General features: G+C 42.5%; 1 protein-coding gene across 1 annotated transcript; it reads right to left on the bottom strand.

Annotated features, from left to right (window-relative positions):
* Nucleotides 1-17,630: 17,630 nt before the first annotated feature.
* NCS54_00986100 (HET domain-containing protein) lies at nt 17,631-19,769 on the bottom strand (the record flags this gene model as incomplete). Its single annotated transcript, XM_053155190.1, has 1 exon — nt 17,631-19,769. The coding sequence occupies one exon, from the start codon at nt 19,767-19,769 to the stop codon at nt 17,631-17,633; it is 2,139 nt and encodes a 712-aa protein (XP_053011165.1).
* Nucleotides 19,770-27,017: the final 7,248 nt, after the last annotated feature.

Here is a 27,017-nt window from a genome sequence, read left to right as displayed (position 1 = left end):
AGCTAAGCCTACCTATCTATGTAACAAACTGGAATATCAACATGGCCAAATTATCAAGCACCCCGTTCTGACTATTGAGCACTGTGTTCGTGGCATACTACCCATTTTTGAACCCTCTTTTGTGGCGCAGATATACCTAAGGCTTCCCCTACCAAGTATTCAAGTCGGGAACGCGCCCTATTCCCGCTTCTGCGCCAATCACCTATCCCTAACCATCCTTGTATACTACTGCCTTAGGAATGGGGCCTATTCCCAAAATCTATCTCATTTCCTAAATTATTAGGGATTATTTGGGAATAAGGCCCGTTTTCCCTAGTAAGACTAATCCAGCTAATCATCACTCTGTTCAAGTCTAGAGTAGGCATAGGAGCCATCGCGGTAGTTAAGTAGACCCCATAAGAGAGCAAGGGATCCCTACCTATGCCCTCCCCCTTTCTCTCTCGCGGAGGTAAGTCAAAGAGAGAAGAGAGCCTTCCTTCCTAAATAGCCTAATATTAAGTAATAATCCTCTTCCTAATTAGCTATCCTCTTCGCCAAAGTAAATAATAATTAAGTAGCTTAATCGCCTCGGACTTTACCTTAACCAGCCAGAGCTAGCAATCTTATGCATTTAATATAAGTTTGCTCTTAAGGCCAATAGAGATTATATCTCGCGGCACCTCGGAGAGCGGCATGGCATCTCTAAGCTAGCTCGTTAAGGGCTTAGCCTATTTATCTAAACCCTTTGCCTTTTAGACCTAAAGATACTACTAGTGCGGTTAGATGGCTCTTTACCTTACCCTCACCTCTATATCTAGCAGGGCGCCGCCTATAAGTATTATAGGCTTTAATTAACTAGCCTTAAGGTTCTCTCTTAGTACTTAAATAAAGTCTAACCCCTAGGATATCTAGTATAGTAGAGGACGTAGCTTCCCTGAGAGTCACTAGCTATAGGATTATATCCTAGACTAACTTAGCTTCTAGGCCTAGACTATAAGCTATATTAGGCGTTCCTAGATAGTTTATCTATACCGCGGTTAGCCCTAGGGACTATATATGCCTATTACTATATACTAGGCGCTAGAAGCTATATAAGTATTTGCTAAGGAACTCTTTGTTAGAGAGTAATAATATCTCTCTTAATAAGCATAGGGTAGTCTACTATAACCTACTGGCCAGATAATAAGCATAACCGACCTAGCCCTTATAATAAACTAGATGCGGCGAACTAGCTAGGAGGAGACTTTCTATAATACGCGATAAGACCTAATCGTCGCGATAGCTTAGTGCCCTCTTAAAGAAAACTTAGGGCCCTTATGGCTTGCTAATTATAAGGACGAGGCTTTAATAAGTAGTTAAGAAGATAAATATAAGCTAACCTAGATAATGGCCGCCCTTGATTATCTATTTAAATACTCTAATAATATTATTAAGTATACTAATATTTCCCTCTAGCGATAGCTTCGCGGTATATATCTTAATTAACTCTATAAATGCCTATTTGAGCTAGTTATTAAGCCTAGTATAGAATGAAGATATTACTAACTGCTTAAAAAGTGTCTATGCTTCTGGTTTTGACTCTGGCGTCTACCCCCGATATTAACTAGGCGTCTATATTAATAAATGCCCTCTAAGCCTTAGAGGATGGCATTGGGGACCTTATGGGATGATCCTGCAAGGGAACAATACGATAGTTTCGAGAATATATCCCTACTCGACGAGAAGGAAGAGGAAGAGAAAGAGGAAGAGGAAGAGGAAGAGGAGGAGGTGGAGGTGGAGGTAGAGGAGGGGAATAATAGCGAGGACGAAGACCCCAATGCATATTTTATACAACCACCACCGCCTGTTGAAATGAGCATGTTGTGTTGATTGAAGAAGAAGAAAGACTAGCGCTAACCAGCGAAACCTATAGATAAGAAGACATCCACATCCCAGCCACCAATGGATCGGAATAGCCATTAATCCGTCAAAGCAACGGATCTCAACAGTCATACTCATCAAACAAGTCCGCGCCGCCGGCGATCCACAACTATAGCGGCTGCTGACGCGAGTGCGCCAGGGTGTATAGGACCAGTTAGACCTGGAGTTGCTGAATAAGACCTATTACCGGGAGGATAGGCAGATCCCATGGGAGTCAGGCATCACGGTAGTGACGCTACTAAATAGAAACCGCTAGAACCTAAACATCGAGGCATCCCTTTGTTTCCAAAAGGAACAGAGGTCGCCGCTATGCATCTCTATCTCCGAGCATAGATAAAAGGACGGCTAGTCAATAGAGGAGGAAGCCCTTATAGTCCTTAACCACAGGGATAATAGCGCTATCCCAGTGCCGGCTATCTTTATATTTACTAAGATCTATTATTTAATAAATTAATAGCTATTCTAATCTATTAATAGCGAGGATATAAATACCTTCTTATTAATAGTTTCTAGTAATTAATACTAATCTTTCTTCTTTAATTAATATAATATACTTATTTTAATATCTTTTTCTACTATTATTAATATATTAAGGTATATTACTTTACCTAGATAATAATTAATAAGGTATACCCTTATTAAAGCTATAACGTATATCATAAGTAAGTGGGCCATATAAGCGAGTAGGCTAAAAATCCCTTAATCTCTCTTCTTTTTAATTAATTAATTAATTCTTAACTACTAAAGATATCTTAATTAAATAAAGAAGTAAATATCCTTCTTATTCTTTAAGCACTTTAAAATGATCTAAAATTAAGTATCTAGAGCGCCGCATAGAGCTATGATATGCATTATAATACCTTACGTCGCCGGCAAAAAGGCACTCTTTCTTAATGCGATATGATCCCTAAATCACGCAAGCTATCTGATCTAGAGGAACAGATCATTATTCAGTTCATTCTCGACCTAGATTCACGAGGATTTCCCCCGTGACTATGTGGTATTAAAGAAATAGCTAACCAATTACTCGCCGACCGCGACGCGCTACCCATTGGCAAGAACTAGGCTTCTAACTTCGTCAAGCGGCATTAAGATCTTAAGACGCGTTTCTTTCGCAAGTATAACTATTAGAGGGCTAAATATAAAGACCTGATTATTATTTGTAATTGGTTCGCGCTTATAGTAAATATAATCGCGAAATATAGTATTACCCTTGCTAATATCTATAACTTTGATAAGACTGGCTTTATGATGGGCATGATTACAAGCGGAATAGTCGTTATAGGTGTAGAAAGGCATAGAAGACCGAAATTAATCCAGCCTAGAAACCAGGAATGGGCTACGGTCATTTAGGTAATCAATGCGGAAGGTTAGGCGATCCAGCTGTTCATCATGGTTATAGGCCAATATCACCTCGCTAACTGGTACCGAGAAAGCAACCTCCCGGGCGATTGGGCTATCGCTATGACTCACAATGGCTAGACTAATAACGAGATAGGTCTTAAATGGCTAAAGTATTTTAATTAGCATATAACTAACCGATCAAATAGTCGCTATTATCTTCTAATCCTTAATAGCCATGAAAGTTACTATTTAGTTGATTTCGAGAAGTATTACAGGGATACTAAGATTATCACGCTTTATATGCCGCCTTATTTATCCCACCTACTTTAGCCCCTTAACATTAGGTACTTTGGGCCTCTCAAAAAGGCATATGGTCAAGAGATTAAGCATTTAATCAGATGCTCTATTACCTATATTTCAAAGACCGAGTTCTTCCTAGCCTTTTACGCCACCTACTAGGCTACTATAACGATAAGCAATATCAAGGGGGGTTTCAGAGGAGCCAGGCTTGTTCCTTTAGACCCTAAAAGCGTCATATTAAAGCTTAATATGCAGCTACGGACCCCAACGCCCCTTAAGGAGGAGGCTAGCTAGCCTAACCCTTGGGTCTCAAAGACCCTAAGGATAGTCCTTGAGGCTAGCTCTTAGTCTAAATACCTCGAAGGACGAATCAGAAGGCATCAAAGCAGCTCTCCGGAATCTATTCTTAAGGCTCTTAAGTCATTAACTAAGGGAACAAAGGCAATAATACATAAGATAACCTTAATAGAGTCTAAGGTCTAGAACCTTCGACGGTCAAATAAGGCCCTTAGTAAGCAGCGTAGAGCAAAAAGAACCTACCTATAAGATAGAGGGAAGATGACTGTAGATGAGGCAAGGGAAGCAATTAATCAAATGGATATTAATATATAGGTATAGGCTAAATCGTCGAGAAGTGGTAGTCGAGGCGGGTCGTCGCGACCGAAGGAAGGCCGCTATGGAATATACGGCAAGGCCGGTCATAATAGAAGAATATATTAGATTATTATTTATATATCTGGGGAAGAGGATAGTAATTAATTTCAGTTAATCAAATACTTTGCTATATTTTTATCTAGAATCCTATCTTAAAGGTTAAGATTTTTGGCCCACTTGCTTATATGGCCTACTCGCTTGTGATATACGTTATATAAATAGTGATTTACTATATTTATCCTTAATTTTCTTTATTAATTAGTTAATCGCCTTAATAGCCTCACCTTTATAAAAAGCATAAGGCTATCTAAAACTCCTATAGAGTTACCTAATATACTAAATATCTAGGTCTATCCCTTATTTTTCTAGCTAAGCTATAATTTATTCCTTAGTAATTACTTTAGTATACTTTAAAATATTTTTCTTAATTATACTCTTATTATAATAAGGGATAAATCTTAGATTTTTAAAGTCTTCCTAAAGTTTATTAATGTGACGATCATGTATATTCCCAAGGGATAAACCGGTCGTGCTGGGTTTATATTGGCAGATAGACTAGTCGCGCTGTGCTTAAACAAGGGGGGTATCACGTCTGGTAATATGCTCAAAGGTATTAAGTATAACCAAGTTGTATTAATAGCTAAGGTAGCTACTACATAAGGAAGTGCAAATAAGTGTGTTCTATATACTCGTTATAGTTTATCTAGACCGATCATTCTGATGTTCGGTCCAGGGTAGGACCGTCGTCTTTATCTTTCGGTCCTAGGACCAATAGGAACGAAGTTCAGTCCCTACGGTCCCTTGCTTAGTCAGGGTGTTCTACCAGGCTTCACCGCCTGGCCTATATCATGGCCGTAACACGAGGTCTCCCCTCCGTTGGTCTTATCCTCAAGACTAGTTTCGGCGACTAGGTATTATCGGTGAGTAACTTTGACTTATAAAAATCTTTATCTCCTGCTAACGCGATATTAGGCCGAGTTTCTAAACGTACTTCTCTTCGTAAACTTTCTGAAGCGCAAGGCCTTTCTTCTTATATCGAGGCTTTTGGTTCTAAAATTATGCCTTATACTCGCTATTTCCGTTGGGGTCTGACCTGCAGGGTGGTTTCTGGCCATTCTAACCGTTATTCTAATTATATCGACGCGAAGGTTATGTGCGACGGGGCTAGAGTGGCTTCTTTCCATAGGTGTATATTGGTTTCTTATAGTGGCCTTACTAATCCTAGTAGTGGCTAAAAATATCCGGGAGCGCAAGCATCTAGAGGACGAGGAGGCTAAGGCAGAGGCTACTCTTAAGGAGGCGATGGCTAAACTCGCTCGTATCCGGAAGTAGAAAAGACTACTTAAAGCGCGAGGTAATAAGGCTTTTAAGTATGGTTTGCGCGCTTTAGAGGATTCAGGCGAGCTCTAGGAGGAGTCATCCGCGGTTATAGAAGCGCATTCTCTCGGGGCTATTAATTTGATTAACTAAAATGCCATTGGTCTCGACGAGCCTATGCTTGGCGTTATTAGTAGAAGTTCTTTAAAAGGCATTATGCACTAGTGAGGTATTCTAGGGGTTCCTAGGTATTTTCTAAGTCTAGGTAGTCTTTCTATTTAACGAAATATATTATTTTGCTGTTAATTTTATTCATATTAAGGATAGCTTCTATGATATATTCTTCTAATCTGTCGACTTTAGTTTTTAGTTCGTTTCTAATTTTAACTTAGATAGTGTTTTTTGCTGATTTAAGTAATGAAATGTAAATGATTAGATAGAGCTTAACTTTCGGTGGTAAGTCTAGTTTATAATTATTTTTCGAGATTCTTCGTTTAATTTTATATAGTCTAATATATTTATAGTTAAGTTTTTTGTTTTATTGTTTTATTTTAATATTTTTTATTATAAAGTAAACCATATCTCCTTCCGAGAAGATTAATCCCTTGATTCTTTTCTTATTAGCGTAGTTTATTATCTTATTTCTAATAAATTTAAGTTCTATTTTTATTTCTTTATATAGGTTTTTTAGTTAATCGCTAGTAAGGATTACTTTAGGGTTAATAATCATATCTCTTATTTATTAATAGGCGTCTAGGGTAAATCTAAAATTAGCATAAGCTAGTATAATCTTTATGCTTTTATTTATTGCTATATTGTAGGCTAGCTATATAGCTAGTAGCTTCTTAACCTAGTTGGTTTATTTGTAATTAATATAGCATCAGAGATATTATTCCAGCGTTTAGTTCATACATTCTATTTACCCATTTATCTCCTTATGGTATACAGTGGAGAGTTTATAGTTAATTCCTAAATATCCTATAAGGCTTTGCTAGAATTTTAAAGCAAATAGTAGTCCTTAATCTATGATAATTTTAAGTAATATACTATATATCTTAGCGACATAAAAGTAAAAAAGGTAGGCGAATTCTTTGGCTGTTATTAATTCTCTATAGGGTATAAAATAAGAAAATTTCGTGAGTCTATCTATAATAATAAAAATACTATCATAGAAGTTTCTAGTGGCTAGTTCTTCTAATAGGGGTAGTTTAGTAATAAAATCTATGGTGATAAAGTCCCATAGTTATTATGCGACTAAGAGTAGTTATAGCTTCCCGTAAGGTTTGTGGCATTATGCCTTAGTTTTCGCGCAAAGGTTATATTATTCGATGACTACTGCGATTATTTTCTTTATATTAAAAAAGGTAAATATTGTCTTGACTCGTTCTAGGGTTTTATTAATTCCTTGGTGTCCATATAGCGGGTGGCTATGTATTTCACGTATGAGTTTATAGCATAGTTTATCCGGGACTTATTACTTGTCGGTCCTTTTGTCGTCTAGGAGTTATTTATTATACTGCTAGATCCATTCTAGGAGTAGATTGCCTTATTCTACTATGTAGGTAGCTGCGTTGATCTAATGGGATATCCCTATGATTCTACTCCGTTCGTAGGTTAGTATTTTTCCTCGTTTCCGGATATGTTCGCAGATAGTATAGTTCTAGGCTTATCTATGGCATTCTTCTAAGAAGTCTCCTTAGAAGTACTTATTAATATGTTTTACTAGTCTTTCTAGGTATCTATAGTTCACATCGTGGAATTATTTAACGATTCGTTCCTTATATTCTTTTTCCGAGAAGTAGGTCCATTTCTAGCTTACTTATTTAGCTACTTTATGACATTTTTCGCATTAGAACATTCTTCTTTATACTTCGGCCTAGAGCTCATAGTCGTCGTAGTATTATTATATGGCCCGGGTTATTTCTTCTAGGTTCCTATAACGTATGACTTAGTAGTAATAATAGTCAAAGATAGTCTAAAATGCTTTATCGGAGATAGAGAGTTTTCCTTCGTAGGTCTATAATCTATCTTTTCTTTATCGGTATCCCCGCGCATAGTCAATGAAGTCTATAACCCGTCGTCTATATTTCTTAATAAGTATAAGGTGCTCTAGTAAGGGTACTAGCTTTTATATTCGCCTAATGAACTTCTATTCAAGGTATCCCTCTAGTATGAAGTATAGAAGTTATTCTTTGGCTTTGATCTTTCTAGTATCTAGATCGGGTTATTAGCTAATAGCATCTACTCTGCTATTCTCTGTTCCTTTAACGTAGATAATAATATAGTTAAATTCCGAAAGGTATTTAGCATATTATAGTTATTATTCGCTAAGTTTTTATATTTTCGCGAAATAGGTGATATTCTTATGATCTATATATACCTTAATCTAGTATTTACTTCCGAGGAGATAATATCGGAATTCCTTAAAAGCATTAACGATTACGAGGAATTCTTTATTATAGATAGGGTAATTAAGTTCTACTCTATATAGCTTATAGGAGTAGAATGCGATTAGGTATAAGAGTCCTTCGTCGTCTCGTTATCTAATCTAAGCTCTTAGCGCGAAGTCTAAGGCATCTGTTTTAAGTTCTATCGGTCTGGATAGGTTAAATATCTTAAGTACTAGTTCGCTCAGGATAAGTTCCTTAATTGCGTGGAAGGCTTCTTATGCCTTATTCCCAAATATAAATATCTTATCCTTCTTCGTAAGGTCAGTTAGTGGTGCTATGATCTTCCTAAATCATTTAAGGAATCTATGGTAGTAATTAGCGAAACCAAGGAAGGCTTATATTTCCTTAACGTTGGTTAGTTCCTTCTAGTCCTTAACTACTAAGACCTTCTTAGGGTCCATGTATATCTCATTATAAGAGATGATATGTCTAAGAAATTCCACCTCCGAGGCGTAGAACTTGCTCTTCTTAGGCTCTACTAGTAACTTAGCGTCTTATAGTATTTATAGTACCTTATAGACATATTCCATATATTCTTCTTCCGTTTCGGAGAAGATAAGGATATTATCTAGGTAGCATACAACAAATATATCTAGATATTCTCATAGCACGTTATTGATCATTCATTAGAATACAGCGGGTGCATTTATGAGTCCAAAAGGCATAACGAGGTACTTAAATAGTCCGTACTTAGTATAAAAAGCGGTTTTCTATTTATGTCCTTCTTTAATCCGAATAAGGTTATAGGCTCCTTTAAGGTCGAGTGCGGTAAAATACTTTATACTAAAAAGTCAATCCTTTAATTTGTTAATGAGGGGTAACGGTATATAATCTTTGACTATAATGGCGTTAAGCATTCTAAAATTAACGCAAAGTCAGAGCTTTCCGTTCTTCTTCGGGATAAACATAACGGGGTATCTAATAGATAACTTGCTTTCCCTAATATATCCTTTCTATAGTATATCTTTGATATATTCCTTTAATACTAGTAGTTATGCTTTATTAAGTAGGTAGAGTTTACTAAAGCTAGGTTACTTCCTATCAATAAACTTAATTTCTAGGTCATAGTATGTATGCTTTAGTAAACCTATCTCGAGTTCTTCTGCAAAGAGTTTTTCATAGATATAGTATTATGGTAGAATGTTCTTAAGTCGTTTTTCCTCTAGTATCTTCTTAACGTGCTTAAGGTCTTCTTCCAACCTATAGAATTATTATATAACGCGTGCGATTATTTGCTAATTCTATCGTTTCTATCTATTATGGTATTTATATTATGTCCCTTTAGGTAGAGAGGTATCTTATGTTTGCCTCTGCCTAACTTCTCCGGCATCTTCGGTAGAAGTTTAAGATCTCATGTCATTCTCTAAGTCGTTATTTATCGTAGAGGGTGCTTCCTCATTAAAGGAGAGTACTTAGCTAGTCCTCTAGTTAAAATGTGGGTTAAATCGGCGTAACTATGGGTACCCGAGTACTAGGTCATGGCCTTCTATAGGTATAACATCAAATAAGATTCCTTAGTTCTTTCCCTTAATAAAAACTTTAAGGTAATCAATCTCGCTATTAATAACTCTGTTATTATAGTTGAATTGTTTTCCTTTGAGGTTAATCATTATGTAGGGCTTCGCCTTGTACCTCTATGATAGCTTGAGCCTATTCGCCGTCCTCGGGTCGAATAGATTCTGCTTAGCTCTACTATCTACTAAAGCGCATAGCCATTCTCCCTTGACTTATACTAGTATTTTAAAATATCTTAGGTTTATACCTCCCTTTATGGTGCGTAGGGCCCTTCGTGGCATCATTGGCTATTCTTCCGCCTATAGCCCTTTTATAGGTAGGTTTCCTAGTTTTTTAATAATGCGTAGCCACTATGGTCATGCTTATAGTTATCGTTATCGCATGCTTCGTAGTTATACGTGTCGTCCTGGCTATATAGCCAGTCCTAGTATCAGCGTTCCTATTCCCATCCTAGGTCCTCTTCGCCTTCTAACTAGGTCATTGGTTACTAGTCTTCTAGTTCTTCTTATTCCTCCTGGCTAACTTATTTCTGCTAGTCTTCGACCTTATAAATAGTCTGCTTATGCTTCTGGATGGCTCTATATAGTTCTTCCTTATACTTAGCGTATGCGACGCTGATAGCGTCATACTAATAGAATACCTAATAGCCTTCCGTTTCATACTATATATAGGGGTTATTATTAGGTTAAGCTAGTAGGGCGATAGGGAAATAGTCTTACTCTTATTTCTCCTCTTAGTATTCTTCGCACTAGTAGTATTAATAGGATATCCATAAGATGCTAGGGTGTTCCTTATGCGTAGGGTATATCTATATATCGTCTTAGGGGTTAAACGGTGCCTCTTGGTGTCGCGGGTTTTTAGCTAGTTCCCTATAGTAGGCTCTAATATAGATTTCTTATTTATATGCTATATCTATATATTCTCGTGCGGTCTGGATATACCTTTCTCGTAGGTCATTCCAGTACCTATTATCGTTCTTATCGTAGAGCCATGGGTAGTTCTTTTCTTCCTATAGTTCTTCGTCACTCTTCTAGCGCCTCTGCCATTAGGAGCATTCCTTACGTAGTTCCTTTTGCAGTTTCCAGGCATCCCATTCAAACTTAGTTCAATTCACACCGCTACTACTCGCTTTAGTAGTCCAGTCGCTACATAGTAGCCTACCGCGTCGGTCCGCTTTCTGCTTTTTGCAAATCTCATCATATTCCCGTGATGCCTTGACCTAGTATCAAGGGCGCAGGGTACGGTTATATTATGTGGGGTCGTCTTATCCGCAGTCCCTTCGGTGGACTATGGCGGGTACTAAAACTTATTCCTTTCTTTCATATCCCACGACCCATTTCTTATAGGGGAAGCCTTCTACAGCGGCTTCCTGGAAGTCGGCTTATTTGCTTATCATCAGGGGTGCTTATTGCTTCCGCCTTATTAGCGCTACTTCTTCCTTTTGTTTAAGTTTCTTAGTAACCGCGATAATAACTCTTCTGCTATTTATTATATCCGGCAAGAGGTTTCCTTGCTCTATTGGTTCTAGGAGTGGTTACTATTACGCGTCTTAGGTGTTCTTTAGCTATTCCCTTGTTTATCCTACCTAACTATGGGCCACTCTAGTATCCGGTTTTTATTCGTACTCGTCTTCGTCCCTTCTTACTAGCATATCATATCTACTTCGCGATATCGCGACAAGCTTGGTTATTCGTTTCGCAGTTTAGGGTTCCTCGTCTTCCTATTAGACTTATCATGCTGCGTTTATATGCTTCTTACCTTCCGGGAGGGATTATCATTAGTTTAGCTAGTAGCGTCCCTCCTTAATGTCTCGCTATTTCTTATAATAAACCTTCTCAATGTGGTTCATTTTATGGCAATATCGGCATTCTAGGCCATAGTAATCCCGTTTGCCCTTTTATGCGGCTCCGAGTACCATAGGGCCAGCTTCGGTGCCATAGGAGGTATTACTACTCCTCTTCTTTCCTTAATTAGCGTCGAACCGGGGGTTATTAGCCTTATTACTGCCAAACTTGGGGTTCTGCAGTTTCTTCCATGAGAACTACTAGTCATCGATCCTAACTACCCTGCCGATATAGTCAACGAGGTTATTAGGTCGATTTTCCTTATAGAGTTCCGCTTAGACTTCTTTTTTGAGTCCGTCGAAGAAAAATAATATTAGAGGTTCCTAATCCTAGTTAAGCTTCGAGGCGAGTTAGAGATACTTCGTTCTATATTCCGAGGCTAAGCGGGTTTATCTAAGTGCCTTGATTTCTCTTTCGGCTTATGCCTTTTCATCGACCGTCCTAAATGCTTGCTAGAGCGCGGCCTCAAAGGTCTTAAAGCTAGAGTAGAGATTAGTAGTCCTAGGTAAGAGTTCGACGAACGGGGTAGTAAGATATTCTTTCATAATAGGTTCAAACTAGGCCGCAGCGTACTTAGTAAGTCGCCCGGCGGCATACTAGACCTTACTAGACGCCAGGTTAAACTACATTGGATAATAGGTCATAAAGGCGCGTAGCTACGTGAGGAATATAGGCAGCTTATACGCGGTTCCGTTAAACTTCTCCGGGGGATCTAGCTTTAGGATTTCTCCCACGTCCTTGCCCCTTATGGCGGCGGTTGCTATATTATTGACTTCCTAGACGTTATTCATATATTAGGCGTTCTATGTTCGCTGTGTTTCGCCTATTCTCTTGATTAGGTCGCGTATGCTGTCTATTTCGGCGCTTATGGCGGTGATCTAAGCCCGAAGTTGTTCGACTTCGTCGTCGTCAGAGCTATCCGCGTCGTCTATATCTTCGTCCTAGTTGGCCGGGGCCAGTGCGGCAAGTAGGTAATTAACAGGTAGGACCTACTAGTAATTATTTGCGGGAGTTGCCTAGGTAGCCATTACGTTCGATATTATCTAAGGTAATGCAAGTAATCCACTAAATAAGAGCTATCAACGTATGACGATCGTGTATATTCCCAAGGGATAAACCGGTCGTGCTGGGTTTATATTGGCAGATAGACTAGTCGCGCTGTGCTTGAACAAGGGGGGTGTCACGTCTAGTAATATGCTCAAAGGTATTGAGTGTAACTAAGTTATATTAATAGCTAAGGTAGCTACTATATAAGGAAGTGCAAATGAGTGTGTTCTATATACTCGTTGTAGTTTGTCTAGACCGATCATTCTGATATTCGGTCTAGGGTAGGACCGTCGTCTTTATCTTTTGGTCCTAGGACCGATAGGAACGAAGTTTGGTCCTTACGGTCCCTTGCTTAGTCAGGGTGTTCTGCCAGGCTTCACCGCCTGGCCCATGTCATGGCCGTGACAATTAAAGTAAGACCTAATATTAATAGGTTTATCTAAGTCTAAAAAAAATATATTCTTAGTAACCTTACTATCCTAGATATTAAGATATATTATTTTTTCACTTATTTTATAACCTTTTAAAAAAAGAAAAGTATTAGAGGTATTAATATTTATTTCTCTTCTCTTAAAGTAATAAAAGTCTTAGAGAAGATCCTCTATAAGATTAAAGTATCTATTAATATTATAAAGGGATATTTAAATATAGTCAAAGAGGCATAAATTATAATAAATAAGGGCCTCTAGGGTATCCTTAAAATAAGGTAGATATTATATAACTTAGTAAACTCGTTTTAGTTTTAGTGAGATAACTAACTTAACGATATTTAGCTAGCTACCTAGCGGTAGCATCTTAAGATTAATATCCTAAAAGTAAATAGTCTTAAGAAAGTTATAGAAATCGATAAAGATGTCTATTATTTCCTGGGGGGAATAGGTAGGTTCGGTGGGGATGTGATCAGAGTCGTCTGATTCAAAATTAGACTCCTCTGTCGAGGGCGGAGATAATAGAGGCCCGAACACATGGCTGTTCAATTTCTTTTGTTCTTTAGATAATTCCCATCAATTGACTGGTGCCATCAATGATCCCTGCGGAGCCAATTGTCTGACAACATCAAACAGCCTCATTTTGACAGACCGTGCTTTAGTTGCTGAGGATGGGACGCTGAACACTTGGAGAAATTGACCTTCAAGTAGGTCTGTCGCGGCATGATACACCAGAGTGGACCAGTCAGTGAAAAAAGGGAAATTGTGGGCTTTGGGTGATTATGGCGGAACTTTATGAAACAGCCTAATACGCAATGCGAATATCGACTTGCACTGTTTCCTTTCTCGCCCACGACCCTGAGTAGTCGCTGCTTTTACCTGAGCCGGTGGTGAGCTCGGGGTGAGCTAACACGAAATGTGGGTCGGCGATTCTGGTTTTAGCCCCCGGTAATTGACAAAAATAGAATAACCCCATAATAAGAAAGCCTCACAGATACTCGCTTATTTACTATGTATGCTCGCTTAATGCTTGCTTTGATGAAATTGGAGATAAACACATAGCATCTTATTATCAGTTACCGGTATATTCCCCCAGTTGAGGTTGCCCTAGAGTTTATGTTGACTTCGCAATAGCATCCATTCCATGCTGACTAAGTGAGAAACCTTTGGCTCCAGACATACCAGTGCGTGGTTGCTTATCCAGAACATTGAGTCGATAGATGGTAAGTCCGGAGAAATGTACAGTCAGTTGCTCTACCATTCTCATGAATGCAGAGGAGCCGACACTCTTAACGATGGATCACCTCATTCTGCCTTGTTGGCGCCGGAACGTCACAGGGTTAGTCTGATGACCGCAATGCTGAGCCAAGGATACCACATCGAGGCGCCCTTACAAGGCCGAGATCAACCGGAAGGAAGGATGCCGGCTCGGCTATTCCTTAAGATGGAAGGTAGTATAAGAGGGCAGTGGCCTAAGGTGATCGTGGCGAAAAGGCATTGGATGGAAGTCTCGGTGGCTAATGGAGTTTACGTCTCTGAGCGTGAACTGGCAGGCGTATGCTTGCGCCTCGGGATAACGGCTAGATATTTTCAGACGAAGGATGAGTATATGATACTTGAATACGACCTTGATTGATAAGGATAGTATAGTGTACCCCTGAGATTCAACTGGTGATGTCTATAGAGCCGCCGAAGTTAGTTTCTTTCTTGCCGCATACCCGCGGGTGGATGCCTTGCTATATTACCTGGATGTAAGATAGCATATGATGAATACGTCTAACTTTATATTCTTCGGGTTGGTCAAAAAAGATTCGCGCAGTGCTTAAGTCCTTCCGATTATGGTGGTCGGGCTTCCTGGTCGGCTGTAGTCCTTATGTTATCCTCGCTCGCAAGGCTCTCCTGATGGTGTGTAAGATTGCTCCTGACTCTGCCTTACTTCCATTTGCCCGCGATCTCATTGGCTAGTCCGAAGTCTGCCTTGCTTTTGTCCTATATTGATTGTTAGGAACGTTCGTTATGCGCCCTAGGAGTCGGGGACGAGCCTATTATGGCGAGTTGTTGGTGCTGCACGTATGTTAACCTCGGTTGTCTCACTGTTGCGGGATCATGAGGCGGTTATGACGGCATTTAGAGCTCTTGAGTCCTCTGAATAGTTTAAGAAGTTCGTGGCTGTGGACGATCAATATGTGCAGGCGCGGCTTTGAGCTCCATCATAGTTAGACGGAAGAGCTAATACTGCCGGAAACTTCCTACCCGATGCTGTCTGACCGATTGGAAATGACGCGTCGTGCGTGAATAGCCTAATAGTTATTAAGACCTGCCTTATCTGGCATCTCTGAGAACTCTGCCTTGCTAGCGAGTGGCGTGGATCCCTGAAGATGTGCGAGAAGATGCAGCGAGGAAGGAATCTGCCTAGCATAGCTGCATCGGTGTGGCTCGGTAGTGGAATGATTGGCACAAAGAGGAAGCAGTTGCGTGTCTGCCTCCTTAGTCTGACTCGCCCTGATCTTGGAGAACAAGGGAAGACAGCAAGAAACACCGGGCTGCGCTCCTATAGCCCATGGGACTCATGTGGTTCAGCTGCGAGCATATAAGCTAGACAATGCCCGCCCATCTTCCGCTTCATCGTACTGCCAGAGCAGCCCCCTTTATCCCCTGACTTCCAAACCCACGGCAGCTCCAACATGACATCGACAATCTCTGATACTGGGCAGCAGAAATTGCGACAAACCGTCACTCCCCCTGCTTCTCCAGCAGTTGCTATATCGCTATGCGACGAACAGGCACTCTAGTTTACTAGAGAATCCAGGGACTCCGCCATTTGGATTTCTAACGATGACACTGATACAGAAGGTGAGGATGACGATGAGGGTCGAGATTTCGACGACTCGCAATCATGCACAACACCTACGACGCCCAGCAACGCAGACCATTCGGGTAAGTTCTTTACCCTGTGATTCTTTCCAGTGTAGGTCCTAACAGGTCGTATAGATAGCACGGGAACCAAACACAGTCAAACTGAGTCGGAGGCCGCCATCGGTATGAATACTACGCCAGCAGTATCTCCGGCTCGAGTGGAGGATAGCCTAATCTGGACATACGACTCATATGGACCCCCTCGCTGATCCTGAGGCGAATTAGTAATCTCCTTGTCAGACGAATCGCATGTCCGCTGGAGACACGACGACTTGTATAGATGCCAGCTTTGACGCCTCGCCTACTAGCCCCGAAAGTCAGCTATGTTTGGGTATGTCAGACGAGCAATAGCTTGTCACCGAGGCCACCGGGGCCAACGGAGCTAACGGAGCCACCAGCGCGCCAGGCATCATGATGATTAATGCTCTCTCTGATGAAGGATCTTGCCATAGTGTATAGAGTACTTCTGCGTCTACTTCAATGCCCGCATATAGTCCTGTTGCTGCTACCCCCGAGAAGACGGCTTAGATGCTGCTGCACGGTAGCGAAGTGTGAGCGAGTACCTCTCCCAATGATTCCATCCCTGGAGCCCGCACTTTATCCCCCGCAGTAAGGCCGTCGCCCGAATCATAATAAGAATAAGACTTCGACCACGCGAGCTGCGGATCTAGCGACGCTGAGTCCAAGTCTAAGTCTTTAGAGGCTGAATCCGGATGGCCATTTGGAGCCCGAGTGTCTCCCCCCTCTCAGGAGTTGTCGTCCCCGCGCCGTTCTCGTCGCAGATCCTCACATGCATATGAAACAGTGCACGATAATGCCTTTAATCTTGAATCTTGATCCTGAAGTTGAGGGGAAACCTCAGTTCTTCCAACAGGGGGTGGCAAGACGATATTTCAAATGCAGTTTGAATGGACCCCTGATCAATGTCAGCCACATGCTGATAGATCCGTATCGCATCCTAAGAAGGGCAGAGGACCGCCTAAGGCTTCGCTTTCGGCTACAAAATCATCCAGTGAGAAGTGGACGTCAGAAGAGGAAGATACAGTGCGCAGGATGAGATGAGATCGCTGTTGTTGGGCCGACATACAGCGCGCCCTTCCACATCGATCCCGGTGCACGATCCAAGTGAGGTACTCGACTAAACTCAAAGGTTGACCTGGCCTTGTACAAGAGCTCGAGCCAGCCGTCTGCTAGAAGTTATTGATGTAGTAGAACTCTGAGACGCCAAATGAAGCGCAGCCTTGTTTTGTGGTTCAGCCTGAACCTCGCCGACACCGGCGTAGGAATGATTGCTAGTGAGGCATCATGGGGTAGAGTGAGAGAAGGAATAGACATGAGAAAGTCATGAAGGTTTACTACACTGGTCGGCAAGAACATATTAGACAATAGAGAAATAAGAGTAATGATCAACTTCATTAAGCACAGCCCAAAAGGTGAAATGGATCTGCACGACGAAAATCCCACCCCAGGGAGGACGCCATCGCGAGCATCTAGTTTACTTGTGGGGGACTCAAAATCGTCATCCCCGTGGGAGATTCCACTCGATGACCTCTTCCGTGATCTTGATCTCGGCCCCACACTTGTCGAGAAGTTGCCGGAATATGCTTTGGTCGAAACTCCTCACAACTCCGAAGCCATAGCAGCTTCATAAGGTAGATCAGTCAGCCGCGTACATCACTGCTGGCAACCGGAACATAGTTACCCTCCTACGCTCTTAAGAGAACTTCATAACCAGTACACGACCTGAACGGCATCCGATAGCGACCGTCGATTCCACTACAGCCGATTTTTCCCGCGAGATGGAGCCAAGCATCTTCTTTCCATCTTTTACGATCCATAGACCGTCAGTGCCTATACCGTAGCCAGAGCGACAAACCCGGTCTTGTAGAGGCTTCATCACCTCCCCTCCGCCCTCCCTAGTCCCTGCCGCTGCTGTAACCACGCCTTCTGTGCTCCTGTGCATCGTGCGTAGTAAGAATGTCTATCACGTTCGGCTGATGGTAAAGTTGAGCGACGGAGAGCGGGGATCTGCCGTCCTTGTCTGTATAATTTCGTTCAGCACCATGATCCAGGAGCAACTTTACGACTTCGGAGTGGCCATTTGCCGCGGCCCGGAACAATGGAGTCTGTCCAGCCACGGTCCGTACGTTAACGCCAACAGCATTAGTTGCCAGAAGAACCTGGACCACTGCTTTGTGCCCGTGTGAAGATGCAGTCCACAAAGGAGTTACCCCGCGAATATTCTGCTTGTCTGGAGGAGTACCATCGTGGATCAGCTTGCGAACAGCTGCGGCGTCTCCATTTTTGGCGGCGTTGTAGAGGCGAGAGATCTTTAGCCAGCTCTCTTCGCCACTGCCAATGGTTTCGCACTGATCGAGGAACCAGAGGACCTCCTCCTGGCCGCTGGTGGCAGCTGCCTCGATCAACCCAGCAGTGAATTTTATGCCAATAGTTTGATGGAGGAATTTAATCACCCTGTAACCTGAATGTTCGTTTGAAGCTGCCTCTTTCAGGACCTCTTCAGTGATCTTGACCTCGGGGCCGCGCTGTTTGAGGAGCAGTGCCATCACCTGCTCGCCGTTCCAGTGGCTCCCAGCTGCTGCCTTGACCACCTCTTCAGTAATCTTGACCTCCGGGCCGCGCTGATCGAGGAGTTTTGTCATGGCGAGCGCGTTAAATGATTTCGTAAGCGTCTGAACCAGCCCAGGAGTGACTATGATCCCGTCACCGCATCGATCGAGGAGCAGCGCCATCACCGCAATGCCAGTGCTGCTATTCCTAACTGCTGCCTTGGCCACCTGTTCGGTAATCTTGACCGAGGAGCCGCGCTGATCGAGGAGCAGCGCCATCACCTCCTTGCCGTTCCAGTGGTTCCCAGCTGCTGCCTCGATCACCTCTTCAGTAATCTTGACCTCCGGGCCGCGCTGATCGAGGAGTTTTGTCATGGCGAGCGCGTTAAATGATTTCGTAAGCGTCTGAACCAGCCCAGGAGTGACTATGATCCCGTCACCGCATCGATCGAGGAGCAGTGCCATCACCTCCTTGCCACTCCTGTTCCTAGCTGCTGCCTCGACCACCTCTTCAGTGATCTTGACCTCGTCCTCTCTCCAGTCAAGTAGAAGCGTCATCAGTTCTTGACCAAATGATCTTGCAATCCGGATCATCCCTTCTTCCGTAATCTGGGCGTAGTCTCCTCTTCGCCCAAGTAGATCAGCCATCACTCCGAGCTTCTTTGCCCGCTTCCAATCGCCTCCACCCCCGCACATCAATGCTAGGTCGTCCATAGCCGCTAGCGTATGTGAAAGCTCTTTCCCAGGTGCTCTCTCATGAGCATTTATTACCTTTCGAAGATTCTTTTCTGCCTCTTCATACTTCTCCAAGTCTCCTAAAATCAGTCCCATGTTCCGTAACCTACCTGCCTTGTCCAGAAAACTTTTCAAATCTGTTTTCGGTACTCGGCTGCTCATGAGGCATTCGTCGTCTTCAGCTTCCCAGTCCCAGACGAGTAGAAAATCACGGGGGAAGATTGTTATCGACCGCAAAAGGCCTGGCCAGTCGATATCTAACCCCTCAATTCTTTTGTCGTCCGTGGTAACGGCAATTGCAATAACGGCACAATAATCCTCATATGGCCTGATGATCGTAGGTTTTGACGCTCCCTGCAATAGGCAGGCAACGTCACCTTTCCGGATGGATTTCACCGTGGTATGGAGAGCCCAGCGATCACTCCATTTTTTCTTCTGGCCCAGGTATGCAGGTGTATTCTTGGAGGTGATGTGCACGGTCTGCCTATCACTCCAATCACCGCCTCTTTCCACCGAGGATACTTCGCCAAGAATACAGCCCATGCTCTTGATTACCGCAGTCTCCTTCTCCTCCCAAGTCTCCACAGATGCTTGCTCGCCGAGAAGAAACTTGACAAGTCGATGAAGAAGGTGTTTCCACGGGGTCCCGTAGTTAGGCGACAAGTCAGCTGGAATATAGTCATCAGAGCTCATACCGAGCAAGGCATAGACCTTGTCCCGGCGATCAGTAGCCTTGCGGTTGTGGTACATATCCATCAGCTCCCCTAGAGGTCGTATACCAAGAGAAAACCTGTCGTCCGAGCGACTAGTCGCGGTTTTAGGCCTACTGTCTATATAGACTGACCCTCTTTGCCCGAAAAAGCGTACCCTGGCCCCTATCCCCTGTCGTTTCCCGACGCTGCTATTCGCCACCACGCCGTCCCAGCTAATCACATAAAGCCCCTACCCTTGCAGGGGCCTACTTTTTTACCGTCAAATAGTAAGTGGCCCCCCCCCTTTTACTTTTCTTTTCTTCCCCCCCTCCCCCAATCTAATCCCAATCGACAGCGCCGCTACTACCCCTAACTTACTAGACCCTGAATATATATGCGTAGAGCAAATCCCTATAAGCCAGCCCGCCTAGAGATCCCTACCCCTAGGAAATAAGAAACGCATATATATAGAAAGAAGAAGAAGGGGAGTTCTAAGGGTTATCTACCTAGCTTAAGTCTCTCTCTCTATCTACTATTCTCTCTACTATCTAGATAGATATAATATAATATGATATAATACGCTCTAGCTCTTACTCCCTCTAACTATATCCTATCTATCCCTTAACTACTAATATATCCCTATCTACCCTTTGACCTAGCCTACTGCCGCCGCCATAGCCGCCTATATATCTAATAACTCTACCTCCTATAAGCCCTGCCTCTTTACTACATAAGGAAGGCCTATTTAGAGAATTAATATAAATACTCTAACCATACTATAAATATATCTTGCTTACGTAGGAGGCGGCTAAAGACTATTATTTATGCGCTTAGGCGGAGTAGATATAGCGGGATAGTTAAGAATACTTATGCATAGAAAATAATAAGACGATATTATAGCTCTAATATATAAAATAGCTAGAGCTTTTTTAGAACTGACTGGTTAATATTATTGCGGCCTCTACGCGGCAGCCTACGCAAGGTCTTAACTAAAATAATAAGAACTATGTACTAGGGGTCTAGCGGGGTATCCCGCTTTGGAGTCCCGCTGCCGCAGAGGCGTAGCTATAGCTATTAATGCGAGCTATTAATAATATATTTAATCGAGCCGAGGCTACCCTAACAATTTATTCTCCGGCGATTTAAGTAAAATCGCCCATACAAATCGTGTTTTGCCGTCTATGCTTTGGAGTAATATCGCTTGGAGTTAGATTAAGTCGCTGATTAGTCTAAAATCCGCGCATGGAAGTGTAGTTAGGTTAGCGAGGTCGCGTGGGACTTAGTAAAATCCACAGAGTCGGTAAAAAATCGATATTTAAATCCACTAAAAATCTAAAAAAGCTTATTTTATACTAAAAAAAGTATTTTTAGGTATAAAGAGAGTCGCTTTATATGCTTAATTACTTAATTCTTATTTTAATCCTTTACTACGCGTATTATATTAGTTAAAAGATTAAATTTGCTAAGAGAACTTAATTCTAACTCTATAGTATAGCTCTTAGGCTACTGAATATAGTTAGATCTATCTTCGCTTCTGGCTAATAAAACTTGCTACTCGCGGCAATAGTATTCCTATTAAAGATAGTAATCTAATGATATCCTATATTAATAGCGATAATATCCCTATATAGTAGGGCAAAAGGATGCTTTAGTCTTAGCGGGCGATAGTATCCTTATCGTTTTATTAACTAATCCTATAGATGCTTTGCGGCGATATTACCCTAGTTTATATTATCCTTTTAACTATTATTGCCTTAAACTTAATAAAATTATTGCGGTTAGTAAAAATTAAGAATAACTTTTATGCCTATATAGTAATAAACTATAATTATAGAGGCCTATTAGTATAGATATCTCTATTGTCTAATATTAATATTAGATTAAAGGCAGCGCTAATTAAGATTATCTAGCTAGTAACTAGACTAATATTGCCTACCTTATACTATTACTTTAAGTATCTATAACTATACTTATATTATATATATATATATGCATATAACTATATTTATATCTATAGAAAGCAAGGCATAAAAATAATAATAATTAAATTAATTAAGGAGATTTTTTAGTTTCCTAATTTAATAGTTTGCTTACTTTAAGAAGTTAATAAAGGACTAGTATTATTAGAAGTACTATTATTATTACTAGGAATTAAATACTTTATGAATTCTATTAACTATATAATAACCTAATAGCTGGTTAATTATTAAACTCTTTCTTAATTATAATAAGTATCTAGAATCTATGTTTACTTACTTAATATCCTTTATCTTATTGCCCTTATTTCTAGTTAAGAGCTAGCCTCTATAATCCCTACTTCTTCGCTTATCTAATCCTCGAGCATCTAACCATTAGCCTAGCTATACGCTACTAAAACTCAGATAGAGGTTTCTTAATAAACGCTTTAGTTAATACCCTCGCGAATCCCTAATATACTTATTTATTAGCTAAAGTAATAATAGCTAATATAAATAAAACGCATTAGCAATTTATAAATATAGCGTTTTTAATAAGTTGATTCTCCTATAAAAACATTCTCCTCCTTTGCTACTATTATTATTAAGTAAAGCAAAGTTCTTAATAGCCTATCCCCCTATTAATGCTAATAAAAGAAAGAGACATAAATAAGAATAAGCTAAGATATATCGCAAAAAGAGGCTATAGAAAATCTAAGAGTAATACTACTGGGAATATTAATAAAACCCTTTTATTAGGCTTATTAGTAAATGCCTATTATTACTAGGCTATAATAATAATAATAATGCTTCCCCTAACTAAGAAACTCTTACTAACTAACCTAGTTCTATCCCGATTACTAAAGTAACTCCTATGCGAAATAGCAGTTATTATCTACTAGCGCGGCTATTATAACTACTGCGACATTAAAGCCTGAGACTCCCTGGGCTAACTCTTTTACTAGCTAGGGCATTGGAAGTTACCTTAGTAGGTAGTATTAGGGTTAGGGTTATGGTTAGGGTTAGTATTTACTATCTAAGCTAGTCTGCCCGGGAGGTTTCTTCTAGCTAAAGATATAGCTTATAAGGTAAAGAGAGGAGATTTTTCTAAGGAAAGAAAGTAAAAGAGATATAAGAGTAAAAAGATATAACTAGAAAGAGAGAGATATAGCTAAAATGAGAGAGATATAGCTAAGAGAGAGGAATATAACTAAAGGAAAGAGATATAGCTAGAAAAAAGATATAAGAGATATAAGAGATATAAAAGATAAAAAAGTAAGAAATAAGAAATAAGAGATAAGAGATAAGAGATAAGAAATAAGAAAATAAGAAATAAGAAATATAAGATAAGAAATAAAAAAAATAAGAGATAGCGGCAAAATAGCCTTAGGAAGCCCTAGAAGTATTCCAAATAGACCTAGCTAGGTTACTAGGGGTATCTCGGGCTATAGAAGCCGCAGAGGTCGCCCTAGTCCTCATTAGGGCAAGGCTGATAGAGGAATCTAGCTGATTAGCCGCAAAGGGGCCAATAAGGTCCTGGAGCTTCTGATAGGTCTTAGCGGTCTCTAGGTCCATAAGGCCACCTGCTGAGATGATAAGAGGCTGAAAGAAGGCCCCGAGAGACCTATATTTTCTGCGTTTTTCCTCGGCAGCCTCTCTCAAGGTGCTATAAGGGTCTTCCTTGGCAGAATCCTTTGAAATAGCAACGATTTGAATATCATAGTAATAGCGGCTATTTCCTAGGGTGACTGCGAAGTCGGCCCTTAGGCTACCTTCCAGGTGGACTAGGGGTTCTTTCTCGACCTCTAGGGTAGGCTGGCTACTTAGGGCTCTCACAAAGGCCCTAGTTATTGCGTCATGCCTTGCAATCCACCTTCTATTAGCCCCCTTGCAGGTATCCTGATGGCCTAAGGTAGCTATAGCTCCACAAGAGCTACAGGGTAGGCTGATAGGCTTGATTGGGTAGAAAAGCCGGCTTCAGAGGGCTTCAGTGATCTCAGAGTCTGTAAAAGATAGGGCTTTTTGGGTAGGCAAGACTCCTAGCCACTTACGGCCGAGATAGCTAGCATTTTCTAGCCTAGCCTGCCTATAGCTAGAGGGGAGGCCCTCTAGGAAGTCTACTAGCCTAGCCTTGTTAGCTTCCTTTAGCACCTGTTGTGCTGTTTTTCCTAGCCTAGGCTGGCCTGGGTCTAGGGTAGGCTGCGGGGCAGGGATAGGCTGCGGGGCTAGGGGCTTCCGGATGAGGTCTAGGGTAGGCTGCGAGGCCTCCCTAGCTGCTAGGAATAGCTCGTGGGCTAGGTCTTTGTGCAAGGGTATTCCTAGGCCTCCCTCTCTGACTGGAAGGGCTATAAGGCTCGGATTAGGCTCCTTAGGGCACTCACTAGGGCTTCTAGCCACTAGGGCGATAATAGCTTCCCTTATAAGGGTATCAGCTTCTTCCCAGAGGTCTTCTAGCCCAGTTGGGTCTAGCTGCCTCTGAAGGTGCCTTAGAAGAAGCTGAATACTGCCTCTAAGAAGAAGCAAAGAGTGCTGCTTAGGGAGGTCTTGCAGGGCCTCGAGGGCTTCCTGCAGGGTAGCTAGCTTATCTTCTAAGAAGGCTCTTCTAGGCCGGATAGGGCCTATATAGGTGCCCAAGGCATATAAGCGTTCTAGCTTAAGGTCTTCTATAGCCTTTTCCTTGCTTTTTGCTAGGTTAAGGCTAAAAGGAGAGCCTCTTAAGACCTCCTTAGCTACCTCTAGGGTGCCTTGCGGAGCCTTATTAAGAATATAGAGGTCATCTAGGTAAGCTACTAAGGTTGCCCTAGGTAGCTTTCTAGCTATGGCCTCTAGGGTAGGTCGAAAGGCAAGGGAAAAAAGAAGAGGTCCAAGAGGGTCTCCTTGCCTTATGCCCTTGGCCGAGGCTATAGCTAACCCTTCTTCTGTGACTAAGATAGAAGGGTCATTATAGGCCCAAGCTGCTGCCTTATAGAAGGTAGGGGCATATATAGCTACCGAGGCAGCTATAGAAGCCCTATCTACTGAGTTAAAGGCATTAGCGAGGTCAATAGAGGCTAGCTGCTGGAAATTAGCCTCATTTGGGCCTATAATAGCCTCGTAGAGAAGGAAAATAGCGGGTTCAACCCCGCCTGGGCTGTTCACGCCTAGCTGGAAGGGTAAGAGCATATTTGGCCGATAGGAGGTCATCAGGATCGCTTTCATAGCTACCCTATAGATCAGGTCTCCTATGGCTATAGGCCTAACCCCTCCATCGGGCTTTTCAAGCCCTATTAGGCGGCTAGCGCATAATAAGTGGGCCCCAGGGGCCGTGCCTTAGCGAATCATATCAGCTAGCAGCCTTAGGAAAGCTATTACAGGGGAATCCTTCTTAGTCACTAGGTCCAAAAGGGGCCTAGTCCAGCCGCTAAGGCCGGGGGCCTTTTCCTTGCCTATAGAGGCTATAGCTGCTATAATTGTCTCTGATGTGATTGGTTGGCCGGCCCTTGGGCGGGTCTTGCCTTGGAAGGGGTCTTTTGATCCGATAGGGTGCTTTTCTAGCAGCCTAGCCCTATTTTCCGTTGAATTAGGTGCTATAGGGGTCGGATCAATAAGAGCCCTAGCAGCCCGGCCTAAGTAGCCTCTTTCTAGTAGCCTAGCTGCCCTCTGAGCCGGGCTAGGGGCTATAGAGGGTCTAGCTGCCTTAGGGGGCTACTGCTCAAGGGACTCTAGGCTCTCTAGGGTAAGAAGGTTAGAAGGGAAGGACCTAAGAAGGGTAGCTAGGCCTCCTTTTTGCAACCCTAACCCTAGTAGCCTAGGTAAGATAAGGAAATGCAATAGGGCCTTTTCAGTAGGCCTCTTTACGAAGGCAGCTGCAGCTTTATGGGCTGTAGCTGTGAAAATAGCAGCCTGCCTTGCGTGTAGCCTTTTCTCTGGTATAGGGATCTTTGCAAAAGCTAGTAGCTTCTGCATAGAGGCCTTAGCTAGGATTGGGGCTATAGCTTGGTTATGTAGCTGCTCTAGGGTAGGTCCCTCTAGGGTAGGTCCCTCTAGGGTAGGCTCCTCAAGCTCGGCAGCCTCTGCAGGCTCCTCAAGCCTAGCAGCCTCTGCAGGCTCCTTAAGCTCGGCAGCCTCTGCAGGCTCCTTAAGCCCCTCCAGGGTAGGCTCCTCTAGGGGCTCTAGGGGCTCTAGAGTGGGTCCCTGGCTAGAGGGCCTAGAGAGGCTAGGGGACCTAGGGCTAGGGGACCTAGGGCTAGAAGGTCTTCCCCTTTCTTCATAGCTAGAAAAAGACCTATAGCTTTCCCTGGAGCTTGGTTGGTCTAGGGTAAGCTCCTCTAGGGTAGGCCCCTCTAGGGTAGGGCTAGGCTGTGGCTGCCTTTGCCGCCTTGTAGGTCTTTGTAGCTGTGGAGAAGGGGTTCTCGCTGGTCTCTTTCTTCCTATAAGGCCTCTGTAGCTGACTAAGCCCGGGCTAACCTGATTAGGACTAGTGGGGCTATTAGAAGGAGCTAAAGAGGCCCTAGAGGCACTCGTGGCCCTTTGAGGGTAATAGGTCCTTGGCCTAGGTAAGGTAGAAATTACAGTCAAAAAACACCCCGAATAGGTCCCGGTTAGGGTTAAAAGTTATGTATCTTTGGGCTATCTATACTACGAGCCCCAAATATTTTAGAAGCCTGCTACTAAACTTGCCATTTTTCTACCCCGGACCCACCTAAACCTAGGTTTAGGTATCCATGCGCACCCTCCCCTCCCCAAACCTCTAAGCCTCCATCTCTCCTCCACCTTTCTGATTTGTTCTCCCTGACTCCTATCTATACTCCTTTGGCCACTTCTTAACCACATCCAATTATTGACTAGCAGCCTAGAAGTCTCCCGTCTCCGTCTTCTTTTCCTTTAATTAGTTACCTAACCGGGAGGCCAGTGGTAGTTTGGGCCAAACTACCATTTCGGGGTCAGGGGCACGGACGAATGGGCATGCAGGGATACACGCGGGGGTGGGTCCCAGACGCGGGCAGGGGGGCCAAACTACCAGTCCCAAACTACCATTTCATGCTGCAGCCAATCAGGATAAAGGGAAGGGCAACTTCAGGGTTAAGGAAAAAGCAAGCAAAGGAGGGAAATACAACAGAACGCGTCTCCCAAGGCCAGCCTTCTCGCGACCGACCGGGTGAACGAGGGATATCCTTTTCATATGGACATGAGTCTATAAAATGAGCGCAACTAAGGACGACCGAGCAGTTTCCCAGCAAGCGGCAATCATTCGAGGGAGAGACTATCAAGAAAAGAAAGAAAGAAGGGAAACAAGGACTGCACGTACAGTATCCTAAGAGGAGGAACCAGAGGGAGGTAGGGAAGGGCTCGACATAGTCCAGATCGCAGCC

The sequence above is a fragment of the Fusarium falciforme genome, chromosome 8, assembly GCF_026873545.1.
Source record: "Fusarium falciforme chromosome 8, complete sequence".
NCBI classification, from domain to species: Eukaryota; Fungi; Ascomycota; class Sordariomycetes; order Hypocreales; family Nectriaceae; genus Fusarium; species Fusarium falciforme.
The sequence above is the reverse complement of the archived record's forward strand: the minus strand, read 5'-3'. Positions and strand labels throughout refer to the sequence as shown.